We start from the raw sequence: 23,664 nt of genomic DNA, 5'->3' as shown, positions 1-23,664 counted from the left end.
GGACAGCACAGGAGGGGAAGGCCCTCTATGAGGTGTATTGATTCAGTGACTGGGGTAATCGGGGTGGGTGTATTGGAGATGGTGCGATTGGCACAGGACAGCAGAATTTAGGGCTGTTGTACATAGGGTCACTATGAGTCACAAGCAATTCAATGGCACATAACAACACCACCACCACCTCTTTAATCCATAAGACAACTCAGTAAAGCAACTATTGTTACCTTTTGTATAAGCTCCCAAAAATTTACATGAGATATAACTGTTTAGAATTCTCTCCATTTTACTAGAGAAGAAACTGATGTTCAGAAATACTGGGTGGGTAGTGTTATGACTCCACAGCTAGTATCAGAGTTCCTAACTTACCTGTCTGTTCTCATTCCTTTGACCCATATTGCTCCATGGGATTATCCAAGAAAAGATCTCATCTGCAGTTGCACCATAGGATTTCCATTCCTTTAGCTTAAAACTTTGATTCCTGTTGAGCTACAAATCCCCAGGGATGGGTAGCACTTCAGACTTTCATCAGCTGTATATGCTTTACTGTGAATGCACTTTGAGGTTTTGTTTTTTTTCTTAAAAGTGGCTTTTGATGGATCTTAAGGAAGGTAATGATGAAAATACTGAATTCCCTGGATAGAGAAAGGGCTGGGCTGTTGAAAGAAGAAAAAGAGACTGTAGAATCAGAGACCAGCGATGAATTTTACTGAGCAATTTTGTGTAAGATTTAAGATACTAGAATAGACCATATTTTTGTACCTCTAAATTTTACAGTTTAAATTTAATGAAGGCAAATTGGGCACCAGTTCTTTTAAAGAACTAACTGTAAGGGATCAGATCAAAACCAGCAGCTCTGAAGGTTAGATGGGAAGCTTGAGCACAGTGAATTCATGTTAATGGGGGAGGAATAATTCCCAAAAGGAGGGCAGCATTGGTTCCACAACGTGGAGAATGTAATAACACTACTGAATTGTATGTATGAAAATTGTTGAATTAGTGTATGATCAGCTGTGTGTATTTTCAACAAAAAATAACTTCTGAAAGGGCAAAATATATTAAGACAAGATCATACAGGGGAAATATGTTTTCATACATTAATTACCATCTCTAAGTAGGTTGGCTCTCTGTGTAATTAGCTTACAGTACCCCTCTGCCCTCTGTAGGACCCATCACCGTTTACACTTACGTGGATGTTGATTATTTATCTGCTCCACCAGGAACTCAGTCTGTTTTATTCAGTAGTATATCCCCCCCACCTGACAGAACCCATCGCATAGTAATAGTAATATAATATAATAATAACCCATCATAATAATAAATGGATGGGGACAGGTGAGTGTTGTTTTTCTTTATTGAGATTTTAATCAAAGATTATAGAGAACTTGAATTTCCGTTCATTCATTGTTGCACCTTTTCTCCGTAAGTGCCCCTCCCCCAGTTTGCTTTTCTCTTTGAAAAGAAAAAAAAATAATCTTCCATTGTTAAAGTGTATGCAGAGCAGATTATCCGAGAGGCTGGGCTCTATGAGGAGAATTGTGGCATCAGGATTGGTGGAAGATCTATTAGCAATCTCCGTTATGCAGATGACACAACCCTGCTTGCTGAAACTGAGGAGGACCTCATGCACTTGCTGTGAAGGGTTAAGGACTGCAGCCTTCAGTATGGACTTAGGCTCAATGTCAAGAAGACAAAGATTCTCGCCACTGGACCAATTGGCAGCGTCAGGATGGATGATGAAGAGATTGAGAGTGTTCACAGCTTCAGTTTGCTCGGCTCCACAGTCAACACTCTTGGCACCAGCAGTCAGGAAATCAAAAAGCGTATCGCGATGGGACAGTCTGCTGTTAGGGACCTCTCTAAGGTACTCAGGAGCAACAGTGTCTCTCTGGAGACTAAAGTGCACCTGATACAGGCCATGGTATTTGCAATCGCTTGTTATGCTTCAGAGAGTTGGACAGTGACTAGGGAGGACAGAAGGAGAGTGGATGCTTTTGAGCTGTGGTGCTGGAGAAGGGTACTGAATGTACCCTGGACTGCCAGGAAAACAAACAGATTCATCTTGGAGAGGATTAAACCAGGCTACTCCTTGGAGGCAAGGATTCTGGGACTTCGTCTGACATACTTTGGACATGTTGCCAGGAGGGACGGGTCCTTGGAGAGGGACATCATGCTTGGGAGGGTGGAGGGACAGCACAGGAGGGGAAGACCCTCTATGAGATGGATTGATTCAGTGACTGGGGTAATCGGGATGGGTGTGTCAGAGGTGGTGCGGTTGGCGCAGGATAGAGCAGGGTTTAGGGCTGTTGTGCATAGGGTCGCTATGAGTTGGAAAGGACTCAACGGCACATAACAACAACAATTGTTAAACAATCTCCCCCCAGTCCACTTTACTATGCAGTTCCTATTCTGGACTTTTGTCATGCATATAATACTTAATCATATATCCCTTTTACACAGTTCTCTCCCTGATCTGTTTCAGTGCAGTATACATAATTTATCCCCTCTGTTCTTAGTTCCCCCCCCAACCCCACTGTCAGTCCTCTTTTTATAACAGTGGCACTATGCAGTATTTGTCCTTTTGTGACTGAGTTATTTCACTCAACATAATGTCCTCCAAGGTCACCCATTTTGTATAATATTTCATGAGTTCCTGTTTTTCAATGTAGCATAGTATTCCATTGTGTGAATATACCAGAGCTTCTCTTTCCATTCATTTGTTAATGGGCACTTGGGTTGTTTCCAGCTCTTTGCTACTGTGAACAAAGCCACAGTAAACTTGGGTGTTCATATTATTTGCTTGGATGTCAGTTATGGTCTCTTTGGGGTATATTCCCAGTAGTGGAATTGCTGGGTCGAATGGTATTTCTGTTTGCAACTTTTTGAGAAAGCACCAAACCGCCTTCCACAGTGGTTGTACCATTTTATATTCCCACCAGCAATGAATAAGGGTTCTAGTTTCTTTACAATCTCTCTAGTTTGAGAGAGTTATTTTCAAGGGACCTGAGCTAAAAGCCTGCAGTCTGGCCTTTCTTTGGCACTAACCATCATTGTGTCCTCACATCAAGCACTTCCCCACCCTGTGTAGCAGTCTCCTCATTCATAACAGGAGATAATTAGCCTGAGTGAATGTTCCTTGACTATAAATCCAAACATAGGATGATGAGGCTGATGGGGTTTTCTAATAGTCTTTAATTGCGGAAATGTTGATGGAAGAGCAGTTGTGGTAACGAACAGTTGACTTTGAAGATTTTCACAAATGTGCACTCTCTGACTCTCTACCTTTGACAAGAGTGAGAGTCGGGGTTTAGGTTTCTCAGAGACAGGAACCTCAAGCCTTGCTTAAGTCATGGCTTTAATTTATCAGCAAACAACCCCCCCCCCCCTTCTGTTGTTTTTTTTGTTTCAGTAGAAACAGTGAAAAGCACAGGCTGTGTGTTCAAATTCCATCTCCTTTTCTTACTCATTGTGTCCCCTTGGGCAGATTGCTTGACATCTCTGTCTCAGCAATCTTCCCAGTAAAATAAGGACAGTAATTATCCCTGTCTCATAAATGAGCTATGGTGACCAAGTGGTAAGAAGCTGTGCTGCAATCCTAAAGGCACATGATTCAAATCCACCAGCTACTCTGTGGAAGAAGGATGAGCAGTCTCCTCCTGTGTGATTAACTACTTCTAAAAACCCACTAGAGGGTCAGCTATAGATTGGTTCCAACTCAAAGATACACAACAACAACCTCATGGATAAAGAGTGGAGAACTGAGTACCTGTGAATTGTGTCATGAACATCAATAGCTGTTACACACCAGAGCACCTCAGCCTAGAGCCCAGCATGCCTGCCTCCCTGTCTGCCTCAAACAAAGCTGGCTCTGCTTCTGAGCACACTCGAGGCCCCCAGCTCAGTCTCTTTCTTCAGCCCATCCTAGAACCTCTTAGAGGCCATTTACCTCACATAACAGGCTGAGAGGGAATAATTGAGGTCTCATTTTATAAATAGGGAGATTGAAGTTCTATAAGATTAAGCATCTTTCCTCACTTCACCTGGTAAGTAGGTGGCAGAATTGTGTTCAGGACTCACACCCATCAGTTTAAATATTGTGTATGACCCAGCTATCCCACTACCAGGAATATACCCCAAGAAAATTAGAACTGAGACACAAATGGAGATCTGTGCACCAGTGTTCATGGTAGTGTTATTCGCCATTGCAAGATCTTGAAAACAGTCTAGATATCCAACTACAGCTGAATGGATTGAGAAATTGCGGTACATTCACACAATGGAATACTATTCAACATTTAGGAGCAACAATTTTGAAAAGTACTTTATAACTTGGGAGAGACTGGAGAGCATTATGCTGGATGAACTAACTCAGTCTCATAAGGACAAATACTGCATAAGACCATTATTGTAAAAATAGAAGGATAAAGGGAGCTCTGGTGGCCCAAGTGGCAAGAAGCTACATTGTAATCCCAGAGGTACACGGTTCAAATCTACCAGGTACTCTGCTGGAGAAGGAGGGACAATCTCCTCCTATACCAGTCAGATCCAATTTGACGGTATACACACACACACAAATAAAATAAAAATTAAAAAAAATAGAAGGATAACTAGGAAAACATGTAAGGGGGAAAAGGGTGGGAGCAAAGAGGTGAGGATGGGTAGGGGCAAAACCACAAGGTTTCACAGTTTGGTGGGCGAAGGGAATGGGAGGGATCCGGCAGGGACCTGAAAAGATGGGTAATGATGGGCAAGATCCAGTGGTGATTGATTTTGTAAAACATAATTCATGGGAATGATTGGATGAAACACAATATACTTTGTGAGTAAACCAATATAAAATAATTTTCTTTAAAAGTCCAACCTAACAGTTGCTACCATAAACAATCAGGAACAGCCTTGCCTCAATTCTGATGCTAGGAGTGGTACTTCCTGGCTCACAGAGTGTCTCACTCTCCTCTTTGTTGACCCACTCTGAACCTAGCAAGCAAATAGGACTTTGAGGGAACCAAGCCTATGGGAGGGAGGTGACCCGCTCAGCTCTCACAGATGGGAAACAGCACTGGACTCTAGCACTTCTGACCTTGGACCCCACTCTGTTTCCTCTGTGCCCCACTGCCACCCGGGGTGAGTTTTAATCATATTCTTAGCTCCTTAGCTGCCACAAGAGGAAAAGGTGTGAAGAGGCACCCAGCTTTGTGCTTCATTCCCTGTGGTAGAACGGAGCCACAATCCGCTGGTACTTGCCTGGATGGCCCATCTGGGAGGGGAGTTGTTCTGCCTCAATCAAGCACTTAATTAATACGGGAGCACAGGGATACTGTGTCATTAACGATCTGTTGGTGCTTGTATGAACTGGACGGTGTTGTTCTCTGCAGGCGTGGGGGCAGGGGTGTGGAGAGAGTTTCAATAAACTGGAAGATTCTTTTTCCACCCTGTTGTCACTTCTGCAGTGATTGAGTTATCTCTCTTGTTACAGGTGGAGAGAGACTTTGAAAGGGAGTATGGAAAACTCCAACAGTGAGTGTCAAACCCCAGAAGGATGAGGCAGGAATCTGATAGGGCAGGAGCCCCCTGCCAGGTGTCACTCCTGCACTGCCACGTTTGCACATCACCTGGTCATATGTACTGAAGTAGTCTGTTAACACCCTCCAAAGAAAGCACTGCTCAGTTCCCTAAACTGCCACCAGTTTGCCTCCACTACCCTCACCCCAACAGATGGTTGTATGGAATTGTTAACTCTTAGGTTTTGGCTGACTTGACTTCATACAGAGTATGTATAGTCACGTTTTAGTCAGTGGGAAAAATCTTATGGAAAAAGGTCCCTTTTCACCTCCCTGGCAAGCAATCCATAATAGCAAGTTGGGCCTAATTACCTTCGATGGGAAGAAAGAGGGCCAGGGAAACTTGGGAATGCTGGATTACCCAAACCTGTGCCTCTTTTGCAGGCTGGAAGACCAGACAAAGAGGCTACAGAAGGATATGAAGAAGAGTGCAGATGCTGACCTGGGTAGGTGGCTCATCCACCTGCAGATGATGTGGGCTGTGGCAAGGCCAAGAGAGAGACTCTTCCCTCAGTCATTCTAAGGGGTCATGTTTAAGTAATGAGTCAGTGCCCACCAGTGTCCCTGAGAAGCGACTTCAGGTTGCCCTTCCATTTTCAGATCACCACTATGTACAAAACTTGGACTGCCCTACTCTTGGTGAAGATGCCAAATGTGAGACTCTTCCAAGTTTCCAGTTAGAATTATGACAGCAGCAGGTCAGGAAAGCACATGGTTGCAAATGCTTCCACTTCCTCAGAATCTGAGCCATTAGCACAGGCTGTCCAGAGACAAAATAACAGCCCATCTTTGCAGAAAGAAAAGTCCCGGAGGCCAGTGAGATTGGCTGGCCATTGATGACAGGAGCTATAGATTCTGATATTTAAGCAAGAAAGTAGATTAAATTGTAGAATTAGTAATATGCTAAGGCATATTTCTGTCATTCGAAGGGCACAGAAAGGTCTTTGGAATTAGGTGTTTTGGTTAAGTGGAGGCTAACACGTGCTAGGCAATACTTAGTAGTTTTGGAGAGGTTTCTTGGCCGCAGATTTCTTGTTTGAAACAAGAGGGATTAGGACCAGGAACCAAGAGGCTTTGAAATATAAATGACCCCAGGAGGCCTTCTCCAAACTGACCTTAGGGCTCAAGGGAAGTAGTAATAGAATCGAAAATCCATCATAAGTCCATTACCCACATAACAATGCTGTCTGATTGTGTAGGTAAAAGAAATTTCACTTAGTTATCTCCTATTGAATTCATTTTATAAAGGAGGAAATGGAGTTTAGTTTAGCCATTTTTCTCCAAAAGTGGTCCCTTGGTCTCAGCAGAAATGCCTGTCCCTGTTCTAGCTTAGTCCTTTGCCACCTGAGTAAGTTCTCACTCTCAAGGCCTTGCCTGTCTCAATACTGACATGACTGCCACATGAGCAAAGTCACAGTATGGGGCAATGCCACTGTCTCCAGGACAGGGAGCAGCTAAGAGCAGGATGCGGGGACCATCCTGATCCTTGGTATTTAAAAAGGACATTTTAGGTGAGCTCTGGTGGCCTAGTGGCAAGAAGCTGCACTGCAATCTCAGAGGTACATGGTTCAAATCCACCAGATGCTCTGCTGGAGAAGGAGGAACAATCTCCTCTATCAGTCAGATCTGATTTGATGGTACACACAAAAAATAATGAAATAAAATTTTTAAAAAAGGACATTTTAATATATCCCTAACAAAGACAATGATTGTAGATTTGTCCTCATGTCAGCCCAGATGTTAAGGCTCGGCCAGTTATATAAACACACACCATTCCTACAGGGCGCTTTGCAAAGCTGATAATGAAGGAAATAGTTATTCTTTCCCTGGGAGCAGCCACTGCTGTGCAGCCAGATAAGAGCTAACTGCCTGTGTGTGGAGTGTTGCCACCTTTGGTCTGTGCCGCAGATTCTGGTGTTGGTGTTAATACAGAGGACTTGGACTCGTCTAAACATGACCAGCACTTCACTCCTGCACTTAGCATGTCCAGACTATTTGTGTAGCAAGTCAAGCATTTTCATCCCAAGTTCATCTGTTCCTGTTTGGAGTTCTTGCAGTCCTGAGTTCTATTGGATTACATCTCTCTTTAGCATTCCCCATGCCTCTTCCAGTAAGAGTGTCACTGTCACCTGCTGCTTCCTTCCTTGCTTCTTCAGATAACTGCAATGTCAGAATCAATGGAGTGAAGATTTCTTGTTTCATAGTGAATAGCTTTGGCATCACGTGGAACTCCAAAGATTCTTGCAGTGAAATCAGACCACAGAAAGTCCTTTTCTACCAAAGAAATCAAGATTTAAGTGGTGACTTCAGGAGTCTAGGAGATGAACCACATAGACAGCCTGAAGGCACTCAGACCTGGAGTCTGAGCAGAAAAGGCTTTTCTGAAGCAGTGGTTTCCTATCCATTCGCAGGGCCAGGGCCCGATGGTCCACACCATTAGATTTCATACCTTTATACTTAGTATCTCTGGAAGGCTTGTCACAACACACATTGCTGGGCCTCCCTCCCAGAGTTTCTTATCCGCCCTTGAGTGCAGCCTGGGAATCTGCACAAATAGGAAGCCTAGTGGTAAGAAGTTGCACTAAAATTCCAAAGGTGGTGGTGGTGGTGTTATGTGCTGTCAAGTCTCTTGTGACTCATAGCGATCCTATGTACAGCAGCCCTAAACCCTGCTCTGTCCTCTGCCAGTCACACTGCCTCTGACACACCCATCCCGATTAGCCCAGTCACTGAATCAATCCACCTCATAGAGGGTCTTCCCCTCTTGCACCATCCCTCCACCCTCCCAAGCATGATGTCCCTCTCCAAGGACCTGTTCCTCCTTACAACATGTCCAAAGTATGTCACATGAAGCCTCAGAATCCTTGACTCCAAAGAGCAGCCCTGTTTAACCCTCTCCAGGATGAATCTGTTTGTTTTCTTGGCAGTCCATAGTACATTCAGTACTCTTCTCCAGCACCACAGCTCAAAGGCATCAATTCTCCTTCCATCATCCGTAGTCATTGTCCAACTCTCTGATGCACAACAAGTGATTGAAAAGACCATGGCCTGTATCAGACACACCTTAGCCTCCAGAGAGACACCATTGCTCTTCAGTACCCCGAAGAGGTCCGTAACAGCAGACTTTCCCATCGCAATACGTGTTTCTTTTTTATTTCCTGGCTATTGGTGACAAGAGTGTTGACCATGGAGCCAGTCAGACTAAAGTTGTTAACAATCTCAGTCTCTTCACCATCCATCCTGATGCTGCCAATTGGTCGAGTGGTGAGAATCTTTGTCTTCTTGACATTGAGCCTCAATCCATACTGAGGGCTGCAGTCTTTGACCCTCTGCAGCAAGTGCTTTAGGTCCTCCTCAGTTTCAGCAAGCAGGGTTTTGTCATCTGCATAATGCAGATTGTTGATAGATCTTCCACCAATCCTGACGCCACACTTCTCCTCATAGAGCCCAGCCCCTCGGATCATCTGTTCTGCATACAGGTTGAAAAGGTATGGAGATAGGACACATCCCTGGCGTACACCTTTTTCAATTTTGAACCATGCAGTGTTTCCTTGCTCTGTTCTGATGACTGCCTCTTGGTCCAAGTATGGGTTTTGCATTAGAACGATCAAGTGTTCTGGGATTCCCATTCTCCACCAGCTGCTCCATGAGAGAAAGATGGACAGTCTCCTCACATGCCATTAACTGCCTCTGAAAACCCACTACGGGTTCAGCTATCGTTCGGTTCCAACTTGATAATACACAACAACAAAAACAGGGTGATGTCAATGGTGCCACTCTGGGTATCACTTTGAGAGTTAGTGATCAAGGTGATTATGGGAAATTTTTACTTTTCCTGGTTTCTTTCTTTCCCCCCACCCCATGTATATGGTACCTTTTTTTTTTTTAACATCAAAACTTTTTTTTTACATTGTTGCACATTCACTTAGCATAATGTCCTCCAGGCTCCCCCCTCCATGTTATGTAATGTTTTACAAGGTTTTTTCAGTGCTGTGTAATATTCCATTGTGTCAATGTGCCATAGTTTTTCTACCCATTCGTTTGTTGATGGGCCTTTAGGTTGCTTTCATCTCTTTGCTGTTGTGAATAACACAGCAATAAACATAGGTGTGCATACACTTTCCTGATTCCTTGAACATCCTAAACAAGATCTAAAATCCTGAACTGCTGTTCCAAAACAAGTTCCTCTCAAACTGATCTGTATCTCTTGGATCTTGTTGACTCTTGGGCTTCCTCAGGGCTCCAGAAGCCTAGATGGGGCACCAAGGCTCTTGTTAAGGTCTAAGATTATCACCCTCTTAGTGTGTCCTGGGCTGACCATGCCCCTAGTCTCTTCAAAGGCAGAATAAAGACTTTAAACTAGCAGGGGGAAATAGAGACCATGGTGATCTTGACCTCAATACTGTGGAGGCTGAAGGTGAGGACTTCACCACAATGGCACTTTGAGACCATGACTTGACCAGTGGTTGCACATACTCAGTTCTTTGACTTGGTGCAACTTAAGGAAAGAAGAGAAGGGACCAAGCACAGAGATGTAAAGGTCTTATGGAAGCATCTTCTCCCCTTCCTCCCACTCCCTTCAAGGCCATCTTAGTTTATTTGGGTTTGGTTTTTTTAAAACTTATACTTAAATAATGCTTAATAATTAAACCAAATTATAAATCCTATTTATGCCTATAAAGTCACTTCACAGATTTTAGAGTAGGTTTGTTGTCGTGTTCCCACCCCCAACTCCAACCCCCGTTTGCTGCAGCATTTCTGGAAAGTTTCCATTTTAGTGCTGCCCCATATTTTGCCCTTTTTGGTGGATTAGGAACCTCTGACTGTGGCATTCTCCTAGATACAAGAGAAACCTAGAGCGACTCTGGGAGTGGCTGCCTGAGGGCTGTCCACGCAAGGTCCACTCTGGCTTCTTTCCCCAGTTGACAGCAGTCTTCATGGACAGTCTGGGTTAGGGCTGCTGGCTGCTCCCGTGTAGGAAAAACCACCTCTGTAATTAACTGTGAAAACCACAAACCCAAACCCACTGCCATCCAGTCCAGCTCCTCGCAGCCCTCCTGTCAGGTTACCTAGGCAGTAAAACTTTGTACGGGAAGACTGCCCATCTTCCTTCTCTGTGCACCTGGTAGATTCGAACTCTACCACCATGGCTCTTGGTTAGCTCTAAGATGGGCCTTATTTTACCAGTTCTTTTGTTGTTATGTGCTGGGGAAATCTCTCTGACCTCCCAGGACCCAGTATACCAGGGTGGAGCCCCCCCCACGGTTGTGAAAGCTGTGATCTTCATGGGACAGATCACTAGGTGTTTGCCTTAGGGATTGGCTGGGACGGCTAAACTGCTGACCTTTTGCTTAACAGACAGGCACTTGACTATTGGGCCACCAGGACTCAAGACACATCTCCCCCTCCGCCAACATCTCAGAAATCAAGGTACCAAACACTTGACAATGTGTCCTGGATTATTTGGCAGGATCTTTTTTTTTCTTTTAGTGGTTTATACAACAGTAGTACGCCTTAAAATAAATACTATCTTTGAGCCAATAAATACAGCAGTAGTAAGAAATACATTTTTTAAAAAATGGTTTCCCCTGAGAAAATGCCCACAAGCACTGAAACCATTCCAAACTCTTCCTCTTTCTCTGACCCTGTAGAATTGTATTTGCAAATAAGAGAGACCTGAAAAATATGTGTGGCACCAGTGCTGCCAGCCGATCTCCATCTCTGCCTGTGTCCTGTTCTGTGACTTACAAGTTTCCCATTTTTAACACATCAATGAACAGTACAGCACACTCACATAAAACCACCAAAAAAAGAGGAGAAATGCTGCCAGTTAAGATAGGACACATTCTGTCTGATTTAGCCTGAAGAACAAGTACCTTGATTTCTGAGATGTTAAAATGTGCCTTGGAGTCAATAAAATAAAGTTCACCTTATAGTTAATTACAGAGCTTTAGCCTTAATCCTGGTGACACCAGGCAGTGTCACCAGGGAACTTCTTATTTTTCTGCAGTGGTTTCCCGCCAAGGGTCTTGGGGCCTGTCCCTTCATCTCCTTTAGAGCAGATCACAGAAAGAGCATGGTTTGGGAGACAATGACATAGGGTCCAGTCCTGGCTCAGTGCTGGCCAGCATGTGACCTCAGAGGAGTTACCAGCCCTCTGAGCCTCACTTAACTCATCTCTAGAATGGAACAAAAATATATCTTCCTCGAATTTCTCTTGAGTTATTTTCAACCTTAAAAAAGACATTGTTTGCATGTGAACCCTGTAAACCAAGAGTTACCAGACTTTAGCCTCCAGGCTAGATCTGGCCTGTTGTTGTAAATAACATTTTACTGAACACATCACAACTAAGTCTTTACATAGTGTCTATGACAGTTCTCACATTACAAGGCAGAGTTGAGTAGTTGCAGCCAAAATTGTTATGTCCCACAAAGCCTGAAATATTTACTTCTAAGCAGGAGTGGCATCCACTTCCTAAATAACGTGCCTCCAGAAACTCTAGGAACTTTGATAAATATTGATAGTTATAGAAAGGCTTCAGGTCTTTTCTTCATGGGGTCTCTTTGAGTTGTGCTTGACTCGACGACAATCAACAAAAGTCCTATACAGTAAAAACTTGCCAACCTCTAACAGAAACTAGAATACTGTATTACTGTTCTTGTTGGTAAGGGAATCCTAAACCATGTTTCCCATCCAGGACTCCAGACTTAGCCAGAAATCTGCATTTCTCACAACTCCTCATATGATTATATTATAACCCGTAGAGTATGGGAAATTAAGTGACTTCAGCAGGGAAAGCTGCTCAGAATTACCCAGGACCGTGTCAGGTGGCCAGGAGTAACTGTCACCCAGTAGGGATTAGTGTCTTGTTACTGGTGGTGCTTGGTATCCTGTTAACCTGTAGCCATGGGCTGAAACTGTCCATCTTCTGGCCCTGTGCCCTGCCAGGCCTGGAAGCCGCACATCGAGCACCTTGAAGCCTAGTCTTTCACACGTTCACTGACTTTTTACTTCTTACAGCCATGTCAAAATCTGCCATGAAAATATCCTCGGACTTACTCTCCAATCCCCTCTGTGAGCAAGACCAGGAATTCTTGAACATGGTGACGGCCCTGGACACAGCCATGAAGCGGATGGATGCCTTCAACCAGGAAAAGGTGCTTTGGGTCTCGGTGTTTGGAGGCCACAAGCAGTACTTCCCTCCTCTTGCTTTCTCTGGGAGTGTGTTCATGTGGAGGCTTCAGTCTACTCCGTACCTGCATAGTCCTCTGAAAGGCCTTTGTGCTGTGAGGCTCTGCTGAAACATTTCCTGGCTGGGCTGCTCCAGCATAGCGGGCTTCCTGTGGCTCGGGAAATGCACATCATTCACTGGGGGGCTGTGAAGGATATTGATGGCAGCTCTTCTGTCCGTTAGCCTCTAGAGTGGGACTGACTAGCATGTCTTAGCTGGTTACCCAGCATTCTTCAGTGAGCAAGGCCATCATGTCTTGGCAGACAGCGGCTGGTAGGACAAGATCTGACCAGAGGCCAGGGAAGGGCTGAAATATTTACTTCTAAGCAGGAGTGGCATCCACTTCCTAAATAACGTGCCTCCAGAAACTCTAGGAACTTTGATAAATATTGATAGTTATAGAAAGGCTTCAGGTCTTTTCTTCATGGGGTCTCTTTGAGTTGTGCTTGACTCGACGTTACCACCCCTGCCTCCCTCCAGTCAGTGGTGCCCTCTTACTGCCTGTTCCTGCTCTGCTCTGCTTCATTTTTAGGCCTCTCAAAGGATCTTCGGTGGGTGCCCCTTCTGGAGAACATGGAACCTCCCGTTTTAGGAAAGGCCTAACTTCTCCCTGGTTTTGATACCATCATGTTTTTCTTTTAACAGGTAAACCAGATCCAAAAGACCGTGATTGAACCCTTAAAAAAGTGAGTAAGGGTCTTGAGAAAAGGGACCAAGGGTCTCAAAGAACTAGGCTCAGGGCACTTATTAAAAGGTGGGAAAACCAGACATTTAGAGGGGCGGTAAATCCATGCAATTGCACTGTAGGCACCAGACATTATTGGTAGCAGCCTGTTCCCAGATTCAGAAGAGGGCTGACGGGACCCTCAGCTGGCTGTGCCCACTCTGGTGTCTGTGGCCTCAGAGTGCTCCAGGTAGCTGCAGTGTCCCCGCAATTGCTCAGGAATGCCAAGTAACGGAAGGACCTTGTTGATCGTTCCACAGCGGCCCAACTTGGTTCCAGTGGTCATTTTGCCTCTTTTCCCTTTGTTCCTGATTGAGAACCAGTGGGACCAGAGCTTGCTGAACTAAGCTAGCAGAGATCTTGGCCAGCCCTCAGCGGAGATGAGCGAGGTCTTTCATCTCCCTCAGCCGGATTGAGAGAGCAGCTGCCTGCCGCACTCAGCTTTTGAAATGTGGGGGTGGCCGCACACGGGGAAGGGAGCGGCAGCCTGGTTCTGCCTGGGAAGGCCCCATAATTCATGGTCTGTCGGGGTCAGGCCTTCTTCTGTGGGACTCATCTTCTGGCAGGCAGGGCTCTGGTCAGTGATCAGACAGACCTCTCCCCTGAGTCCCGAGGGGGGAAGTGAGCGGGGGGGACAGGCAGAAGCATTGCCTTGAAGCTCCCGAATCACTTCATCTCCTTCCCTAGCCTCGCCCAAGCGGCTCTGACCTAGAAAGGCTCCTGCTGCAGCCCAGCAGCTGCACTTTATTACCTCTTCTGTGGTGGTCCCTGGCAGTTGTCTCACCAGGGCCCTGGGTAATGAGGTTCCGCTTAATTATCATTAGTCCTGGATCAGGGCCCAGAGGTAGATGAAGAGAGCAGTTTTTGATCCTCCAACCCCTGGTGTTTGGAGGTTGTTGAGCTATTCATTCTCTATTTAAGGCCAAGGGGTGAGGTGGGGTTAGGACAGAGTTCTCCTAACCTCTTAAAGCTGTTTTTTTTCTGAGCAGAGTCTGTCTGGAGGCTGAGGGCTGGCTGGGAGGTGCGAACCTCGACAGGGAAGGCTTTCCCTCCTCCTTGCCCTTTTCCACTGGTCCCCTTCCCAGAGTGGGCTTTCACAAACCCTTCCTCCTCACTTTGGTTTGGCCCCAGCTTTCAGGGTCAGCTGAGGGAGCTCAGTATTGAGGAGGCAAGAGAGATAGCCAGCTGATGGGTCTAGAGGAAGGTGTCCAAACGGGCTAGATTGTTGTGGCTTTAAGCTCTGGCTTCCAGAAAAGAGGGTTGATAGGCACACGGGAAAGAGTACAGGCAGCCTGGAAGGAGTACATGCAGCCGGAGGTGAGCGGAGCATCCCCGCCCTAGAGGATTCGCCTGAGCGAGGACCCAGGGCTCTCCTGGGTCAGCCAGGCTGGTACACAAGCACCCACAGTCCCCATGGCTGACGGAACTCAGCAGGGGACACCAGCTCAGAGAACTGGGGGCTGACTGCTGTCTCGATTTCACAACCAACGAGGCGGCCTTGAAATCTGATCTCTGGCTTCTGGAGCTAGAGCCAAATGGAGAGAAATCCCGGCTGCTTCCCACCACCGTGGCAGCCCACCACCTGCCAGGAAGGTGGGTGAGTGGCAGAGGGGGCAGGCGGTCTCCCAGAGCGGATCCGCTGACCGCTGCGTGAGCCCCTCAGCCTCAGACCTGCAGGCCACTAGCTCCGACATGCGATTTCCCCTGACCACAGACAGGCCTGTCGCCTCCTCCCCATTTGCTTTCTCTTGCCAGGAGAGAGGCTCCCAGGGACCCCAACACCGGAAACAGGAAACTGTAGCTTTCCTGTCCTCTGATGAAGATCATCGCCACATGGCCACCCAGCCACCCCCAAGCCTCCTCCCTGGGGGCTCGGCCTCTAATCCCCTGTCTCTAGACCCAAATTCACATGGTCGGATGGGGATGCTTTCAATTTCCCTTTCCTGGTGGGTGGAAGATCCCGGCTGTGTGGGCACAGATTGAAGAATGGCAGGCATTCCCCACCAGGCCGGCTGCTCCCAGCCCACCTCCCAGCCGGCCTCTCTCCCTCCCTCGCTTCCTCCTCCCTCTCCCCCCTTCGCCCCGCACTTGCCCAGGGACGGTATTTGATAACAATTCTTGAGACAGGCTTGAAATGGGCAGTAGTCACTGGCAGAACTTTTGAGAGTGTGTGATGGGGGCCTTGCTCTGCTCTCCCTCGGAGAAATCCAGAATAAAGGTGGTGCAACTTTAGGAGCGGATGGCCTAGAGGGGACACCATGACAGTGTTCTCAAAAAAGAGCAGCCAGGTGCAGTGACCGCCAGCCATGGAGCAGTGTGGCAGCAGGGAGCCTGCCCTACCCAACCTGGGACCTTGCTCAAGTCACCAGGCTGCTCAGTCCGTTCATCTGTGGGATGAGAGACTTGAGTGGAATTCTCTGAACGATCGAGTTGGTGCTTAGGAGCGGAGGGCGAGCTGGAGAGCGGACTGTCCTGCCACTGTGGCCAGGACCTCGCTTGTTCCTTCTCGCTATTAAGTGCGTGGAGCGAGGCATTAAGCAGAGTCTGAATCTCAGCCTTGTTTTTCTTACGGTAGATGAGTAAAAGTATAGACTCCATGCCTGAGATAGACTAGGTGCCCACCCTCTCGTCCTTCTGTTAGTCAGCAGGGCTTCGGTGGAGTTCCAGAGGCATGTCTGGGAGAGGCCCTGGCACCAGGGACCAGCCAGTGCTTGTCTTCACCACCCCTCGCTTTCCTGCCCTGCTGGCATTCAAACCCCTGATCTGAAAATGGAGGAAAACTCACTAACTCTTGGGGGGAGAGGGGTGTTTCCTGCTCTCAGATGAGCTCCTTGCACACCTCCAGCACAAGGTTCTTTCTACTGCCTGACACTTGGGCCTGGAAAAATCTGTTCCATTGCTTCTGAGTCAAAAAGGAGAGATTAAAACCCCTAGTCCCCCCCACCCTCATCAGTCACCTCCAGATAAGCTTTCACCTCCTCCCCAGCCCTGGCTTAGTTTACATCTTTAACCTGAGGATGTAGAGGCAGCCCCTACTCCTGGGGGATAGCCACTGCCCGGGGTGTACAAAGGCATCCAAGTGGGAGTTGTTAGTAAGTCGTCTCCAGCGCCCCCCACAGAGGCTTCCTGTGGCATCTTGGGCTGGCTGAAGGACGCTCTTGTGGGAGGCAGACGTTATGGTGAAGAAGTTGTTTATCCCTGGAGTTAGGTGACTAACTGAACAGCCCTAAGCAGTACCACCACCTCTGTGAGATTACAGGCAGCCTTGGGTCTCGAAAGCTGGAACCAGAGCCCTATGGTGATGGCTAGAAACACAGCCATTTGTACCCCACCTGTCCCTTGAGGTTATTGAAGAGTATGTAGGAATCTATAACCCTGGTGTATCTGACTCTGGCCTCTGGATAGAAACCCCGGTTGACAAACTAGGAAGAGAGGTGATGAGGATGAGCTAAGTTGAGAATGCTGCTGGAGTCAGAGTTCCTGGATGAAGGGCTGCTTGACCCCTGACATAGTGAGGGCCCCAGCTTGTGTCTCTAGAATGCATCCTACTACTCCTCAGTATCTCACATTGCTTGATTTGTGAAGTAGGTATGGTGGAAGAGGTTGTAGCACGGGAAAGAAAACTCTCCCCCTGCTACTTCTGTTTTCATTCTAGTCCTGTCTGCCTGCACTTGCCCAGCACCTCCCCAAGCAACCAGCAGAGTGCAAACAGGCCCGACACTGACGCCGTGTACACAGCAGACCACTCTTAGCACGGGAATCGGCATGGCTGCCAGTAGCCCTTTTCCAGTTGGGATGGAAGGGGAGGCAGCTGTGGTCGCTTCTCAGACCCAACTGCACCTGCTCCCTTGAGCCACATGCCTGCTCAGCTGCCGGTGACACTCCTCCCAGGAAGGGAGAGCAGCTCCCCTGGCAACTGAGACTCCATCATAGCAACTGCTGGAGGCAAAGGCAATGAAGCCAGCTCTCCCAGTGGCATCACTCATTCAGATTCAGACAGTGGTGACCTTTTGTCCTTGAGGTGTCTGGTTCCTACATCCAGTTTGTAGAGCACCGACTGAGCCTACTTCAGCTGGGGAAATTGTCGGTCAAATGTCGGCTGGATTGCTCTGTGTCGTGCTCTGTGGCTGAGGCTTCATGTGCATCTGGGTGGTTTTGCCCTCTTGTCTAGTAGTTCCTGTTGGGTAGCGAGCTCACTGTGGACACCAAGTAATTAGAAGAATTCATTTGAGTGGCTTTAAACCCTTTCATCAAAATTTACTCTTGATAGCTTAGTGCTTTGGTCAATTTTACATTCTTTTTTGTAGCAAAAGTATTATTCGTATTATCTCACCTGTTCCTTTGACTGATGGAGGCTTTTAAAAACTAATACCTGGTCATGTTCTTTTAAAAGACAAATATGGGAAGTCACGACCTGAGGATGACCCAGGACCTCATAGACCAATGTTTATTAAAGGCTGAAAATCAGTAAGTGGTTTCTATCCCAGGAGAAGAGCCTCAGCCTTGCATCTGCTTGTCTCACATCTGCTCAGAAATAGTTCCAGGACTCTCTTCTCCTTATCCCAGATCACCAATTCGAGCTTCTGAGTAACCATGGGTCAGCAGTCCCCTCCACTGAAAACGGACAGACAGATCTATGACAGTTCCTTTTGACTGGCTCCCAGCTTACATGTCCATCTTCACTGCTGAGCCACAGTCTTAGCCCTCCAGCTTCACACTCTGGGATCTTCTATCCTGTGTCACTGTCCTGTGTCAGAAAGCCTATTTGCAAATTTTTCTTGTTTGTTCCAACATTCCAGGGCCACAGAAAGCAATCCTGCCTTGTGCCCATCTCCAGATACCATTGCCCATCAGGACTAAAGGAGATGCAGTCACATTAATTACACCCAGGGAGACCAACAATGCTGAAGCATCTATCATTTTTATTAACCCATTCCTTGGGGAATTTCCCCTTTTTATGATGAGAGAATGACTTTGAATCATTTTCCTAAAATACCTGATTTGATGGTGTGGGTATTTCAATGGCAGACCCATTGGATTTCTGCCTTTCCCATGTCCCGTTGGTAAAAAGCGCCTTTGGCCAGGAATAAGTTCTGATTTCAGTTCTGTCACCTGTTAGTGGCATCATGAGAGGCTAAGGATACCAGAGAACTGGAACATTTGAGTTCTCTTTGGGAATGACTGTATAATTATGATCTTGGATAAGTCATTCCTCTGGCTTCAGTTTCTTTCCTTTCTTAAAAATGAGAATAAGGATATTGGACAGGCAACTCCTGAGGTGCGGCTAACGCTCATGCCTTCACTACAGGTCTAGTTAGCCACACAGAACCTTAGCAGTGATGCTTATGGGAGGTGGGCAGGGGTGGTGCTGTCGGCAGTGGAAATGGCAGCATCATCCATTGCCCATCACATCTCATTCAGGTCCAGTGGAGTGACTCTTAGCCCTATCAGCTTTCCTTTGACCTCATCCCCAAATAGCGTTTTTGGTAACATAAGCTCCAAAGAGTCAAGGCTTAATCTGTCTTCTTCATTGGCTATCTCCTCAAAACCTCAGTCTAGCACTTAGTAGGTATCCAGTGTATTTCTGAACATGCGATGAGCTTCCAGCTCCTCTGATGATCCCGCTTTTGTGTGGCAGGTTTGGAAGTGTCTTCCCAAGCCTCAACATGGCAGTGAAACGGCGGGAACAGGCTCTCCAGGACTATAGGAGATTGCAGGCCAAAGTGGAGAAGTATGAGGAAAAGGAGAAGACAGGACCAGTGCTGGCTAAACTGCACCAGGTACCAGGGAGAAAGGGGTGCCAGGGGGCTGGATAAGGGCAGGCAGGAGAAATGGGGGACAGGGCCATTGTGGTCCTGTGTGTGACGCCCCTCCCTTTACCTGGAGACCAGCTGTGGACCCAAGATGTCTGAATTTTTTACACACAAACATGCTGTCATGAGTGAGCCAGCCAGAGCTTTGACATAAGGATTTTATTCTCAAGGCTCGGGAAGAGCTTCGGCCCGTGCGGGATGACTTCGAAGCCAAAAACAAGCAGCTGTTGGACGAGATGCCACGGTTCTACAGCAGCCGACTCACCTACTTCCAGCCTAGTTTTGAGTCCCTGATCCGAGCCCAGGTGAGGCCGCCGCCTGCTCTGCATGATGGCCCAGTACTTTTTCCCCTGGGAGATGGTCAGGGGCATTGTAAACACAGCTCACTCAGTGGCTGCTCTCCACACTGAAAGGATAGCATAGCCGTTCTCGGAAAAAAGAACATCACCACCGAACCCTACTCTCTGTGCCCCATCATGCCCCTCGGTGGAAAAAAAATCAGTACTAGCATGTGGGGGCCCAGGAGAGTTCAGGATTTTGAATTATTTTTTTCTTGAATTTCTGATTTGGATTCTACATTGCTCTTTGATTAATCCCAGATCTAGGATGGTTCAAGACCTTAGTGCTTCTCTCTCCTCATATTTTACAAGCAGCAAAAAGGGATCAGGGAGCGCTTCAGCTTCCTTCTCGCTGTTGGTTAACAGGTGCCTAGTGTGCCTGGGGAGAGACTGAGAATCCAAAGTCCTACCAGGTGAGGCAGTCGAGCCATTTCCTGAGAACCCAGCACCCTTCTTTTCCCCACCCTGGTTAGTCCTCTTCATTTGACAGGAGACTATGAAGAATCTTGATTTTACTGCTGGAGGGCTCACAGCCTGGGGAGAGGCAGCAGTCACAGGCAGTGGGCAGGCTGCACTGCTGGAGCATTAGGGCTCTCTCTCTCTCGGAGAGTTGGAAACGGCTCAGGACTCTCTGTCTCCTCATCCTCAGTAGTATAAAGGCAGAGTGTATGAACATAGAGCTTCAGTTCTTCAAGTCTTTGTGGTGGTGTTGGAATTTGCCATCAAGTCACATAAAACTCATAGCAACCTACAACCAACCAATCTGAACACTGTCCTATCCCATGTCATCCTCACAATCTCCTGTTTGCAAGAGAGAAAGGTTAGGGTGCCAAAGCCAAGAAAAAGCCTTTCCAGGTAGGACCCGCAGATGATTGCATGTTGTCAGCAAGACCCTGCCACTTTTCCCACCACCAAGCAACACTACTAACATTACCACTTACTTTAGCCAGTTTCTGTTCTTGGCCTGACTATCTGGCGCCCTCCTGTGGACACTGTCATTGCTCGAGATTCCACACTCCCAGGAGCCCAGAAGAGCCCGATTCCCAGCTCCCAGCCTGCCATCTCTGGAGAGCACCCCAGTCCACAGGCTGTGGTGTCAGGAACCCTGAAGCAAGAGCCTTTTCAGCTGAGATTTGTTGGTGACCCCATCCTTGGTCCTGTGTTATCTAGGGAAATGAAAAAAGAGCTGACTAGTGTATGGGTGTGTACACACCGCTCACCAGCAAGAGGAAGTCTAGGGAAACCACCACACTTGGATCTAGAGCATTATCTCTGCAGGTGAGGAGTTCTGGAAGCTTCTCCTCAGCAGCTTCCCCCATCTGACCTTGGACAAATGTGTCTTAAGAGTGAGACCTCTACTCTCCCTTTCTTTTGCTGTCACCAGCCCCCAGCAGCCAGTGTGCTGCCCTACCTCCTCCGTCAGTGTTGCTCACGGGGAAGCACCAGGTTCCCAGGCTTAGGCATGCCTAGTTTGGAGAAGTAGGGGGACAGGGATGCCCTGTAACCAAGCAATGTGGGAGCCGGGGGTGGTTTACTGCCTCCTCAGCACCAGCCTCCTCACCCTGCTGCCGTTGCCATTAGTCACTGGAGAAGTGAGCATTCCTGGTGATTCATGTGCGCAGTGCGACTGGAAGCGGGGCAGGCAGGGAGGACCAGCCCTCTCCCCAGCACTAGCCTAGGCTTGCCCTCAGAACCCCCATCCCCTAAAGTAACAGTACTTGGTCGACCTTCTTAGCTCCCCTCAGCCCACAAGACGCCTGGCTGTGCGAGTCTGGAGATTTCTTCAAAAGCAGCGCAACCCCAGGCCCCTGGCTTCGATGTGGGGGACCCTGCCACCAGCCCTGCCTTGACTAAATTTCTAAAGAAGCAACAGAGTTCCTTTTACCCCAAGACAACTGAGAACTGATGATCAAATTCAGGTTGCTTGATGAATAGTGTGCCCTCATTCATGAAGTACACACTTTCACTTTGTCAGGAAGTGGAGACTGAGGCAGAAATGCCCTGTGCTCTCCTGAGAAAGCTCCAGATCCTGAGCCTCCCCTGATGCTGGATCTAAGCAGCCCTCAGCCTCTGGTCATGGTGGTGCCTCATTCCTGTGTTCATCCCCCCTTCCCACTGCTGTGCTGCATAAAAGGAAACATGCAGATGAGCCCGGCCTCCCAGTTAACACACAGCTAAAGCTATGCATATCAGTGGTTATTCAAATAGAAACAGGAGACCAAGGTGTAATCTCTCAATTTGACATTTAGGGAACTACTATTTTGGAATCCCACCATTTCCTCTTTATAGACAAAGCCTTGGACTTTAGTTTAGATAACTCTAGTTGCAATGCCTGTCTCCTTTCCTCACCAGAACCAAGCCAAGGCTTTCTCCCATCCTTTCTTCCCTTTGGACAGGCTGCTACCCTGGAGACTAGACCAAAGTCTCCCCCCTCCATCCCCCCCACCCCCGGAGTGCACTGTCCTGATGGACTTTGAGCTGTGGCTTTCACCTTCCTGTGGTGCCATATAGTCTGTATCAAGTGAAGGAGAGGTACTAGGAAACCATAAGAGTCTGCACAGAAGAGTGGGCTGTCTCAGCTCTCTGGCCCTGCTTTCCCACCTGTGCTGTATCTAGAGGGGACTTTGGAGGGTTGAGTACTCAGGGAGCTGAGCATTTGCCAACCTCCTCTTGCCTCCCACCCAGGTTGTATACTACTCAGAAATGCAGACAATCTTTGGAGACCTGACCCAGCAGCTTGACCAGCCAGGCCACAGCGATGAGCAACGGGAGCGGGAAAATGAGGCCAGACTGAGCGAGCTCAGAGCCCTCTCTATTGTGGCTGATGACTGACTTCCCATCTCCAAAGACTGCTCCAACAGAAGCCACTTTTTTTAGCTTAGGCTTATGCTCCTCCCACTCTTCAGCCTAGCATAAGGCCTCTCCCTGGAGAAGCATGTCAGATGGCTCCTGCACTACCTGTCAGCCCTGTGACAGGAGCGAGTCTTCATTCCCTTGGTCACCAGCTCCAGGAGCCCCAAGCAAGCTGTTGTCTCCCCACTCAATAGGAAGCAGTCGCAGACACAGGTAAGCAGTGCAGAAAAACCTCAGGGGCTTTCTTTTTTTTATTTCCAAAAGAACCGTCCAAATACAACATCCAGGCCTAGGGCCATACACAGCTTTAGCCCTTAACAGGCTGGATTTCGTCAGCTCAGTTGAGGGTCTTAGCCTTGTGGGCATGTTGAGATAACGTCTACCTCCAAAAAGACTTGGCTTTTTGCTTCCTCACTTCAAAGACTCATGGATGGAAGAGGTCTGTTGACACTGCCCTGGGAGATAGAAGAGCTGTGATCCCCTAGCCATGAGAAGGCCTCTCACCCAAGCACAACAAACGCTGAGTCTGCCCATTTCTAGCCCTTCAGTAAGGTGCAGAAAGAGCCCCAAGTCTGTTAGGTTCCCTAGTTAACTGGGACTCTATGTAACTAATCATACCACACTAAACATCACAGATAATTCACAACCTCAAATAACAGTGGGTTTGTGTCTCACCTGAATTTGGAATTTTATTTTTTCAAGTAAAACTTTGAATAAAATGTCCATATGTAATTGTGTTTTAACTGAAAGGGCAAGCCATCAGATACTGTTTTGGGATTATGCTGCCCTCTGCTGAGCTGCCAAGACATCTACACCGCACTCTCCTTGATCGGCAGGCAGCAGAGAACACACAAGGCAAAGCTCTTTCTCACTGTCTGCTCCACCTTTTGGAGGTCCTGCCCCCCCGACTGGAACCAAAGCCAGGAGTAAAGGAGGGAGTACAGGCAAACCCACAGGAGGAATAGGGGAAGAGCTAGAGAGGACACTTGGTTTATTTTTGACTTTGGTTTATTTAAAAAAACAAAAAGCCAAAAAAAAAAAAAAACTTTATATATAAAGTCAAACTGAAACCACAGATTATGGAAAGAGGTGAGAATTATAGGGGGAGAGGCTGGGCCAGAGCCAATACCACATTCTGAACACAGGGAA

General features: G+C 47.5%; 1 protein-coding gene across 1 annotated transcript in view; it reads left to right on the top strand.

Moving 5' to 3' along the window:
- The window catches only part of BIN3 (bridging integrator 3), a 28,854-nt gene extending 6,360 nt beyond the window's left edge, over window positions 1–22,494 (top strand). Inside the window, exons 2-8 of the mRNA XM_006884836.1 lie at window positions 5,471–5,511; window positions 5,940–6,001; window positions 12,577–12,713; window positions 13,433–13,473; window positions 19,150–19,291; window positions 19,495–19,629; window positions 22,348–22,494. Coding sequence (XP_006884898.1) covers window positions 5,974–6,001; window positions 12,577–12,713; window positions 13,433–13,473; window positions 19,150–19,291; window positions 19,495–19,629; window positions 22,348–22,494 — 630 coding nt within the window. The 5' untranslated portion in view covers window positions 5,471–5,511; window positions 5,940–5,973. The remainder of the gene's footprint in view (window positions 1–5,470; window positions 5,512–5,939; window positions 6,002–12,576; window positions 12,714–13,432; window positions 13,474–19,149; window positions 19,292–19,494; window positions 19,630–22,347) is intronic.
- The last annotated feature ends 1,170 nt before the right edge of the window (window positions 22,495–23,664 follow it).

Source organism: Elephantulus edwardii, unplaced genomic scaffold (genome assembly GCF_000299155.1).
Source record: "Elephantulus edwardii isolate Elephantulus edwardi_28Jun2011 unplaced genomic scaffold, EleEdw1.0 scaffold00038, whole genome shotgun sequence".
NCBI classification, from domain to species: Eukaryota; Metazoa; Chordata; class Mammalia; order Macroscelidea; family Macroscelididae; genus Elephantulus; species Elephantulus edwardii.
The sequence above is the reverse complement of the archived record's forward strand: the minus strand, read 5'-3'. Positions and strand labels throughout refer to the sequence as shown.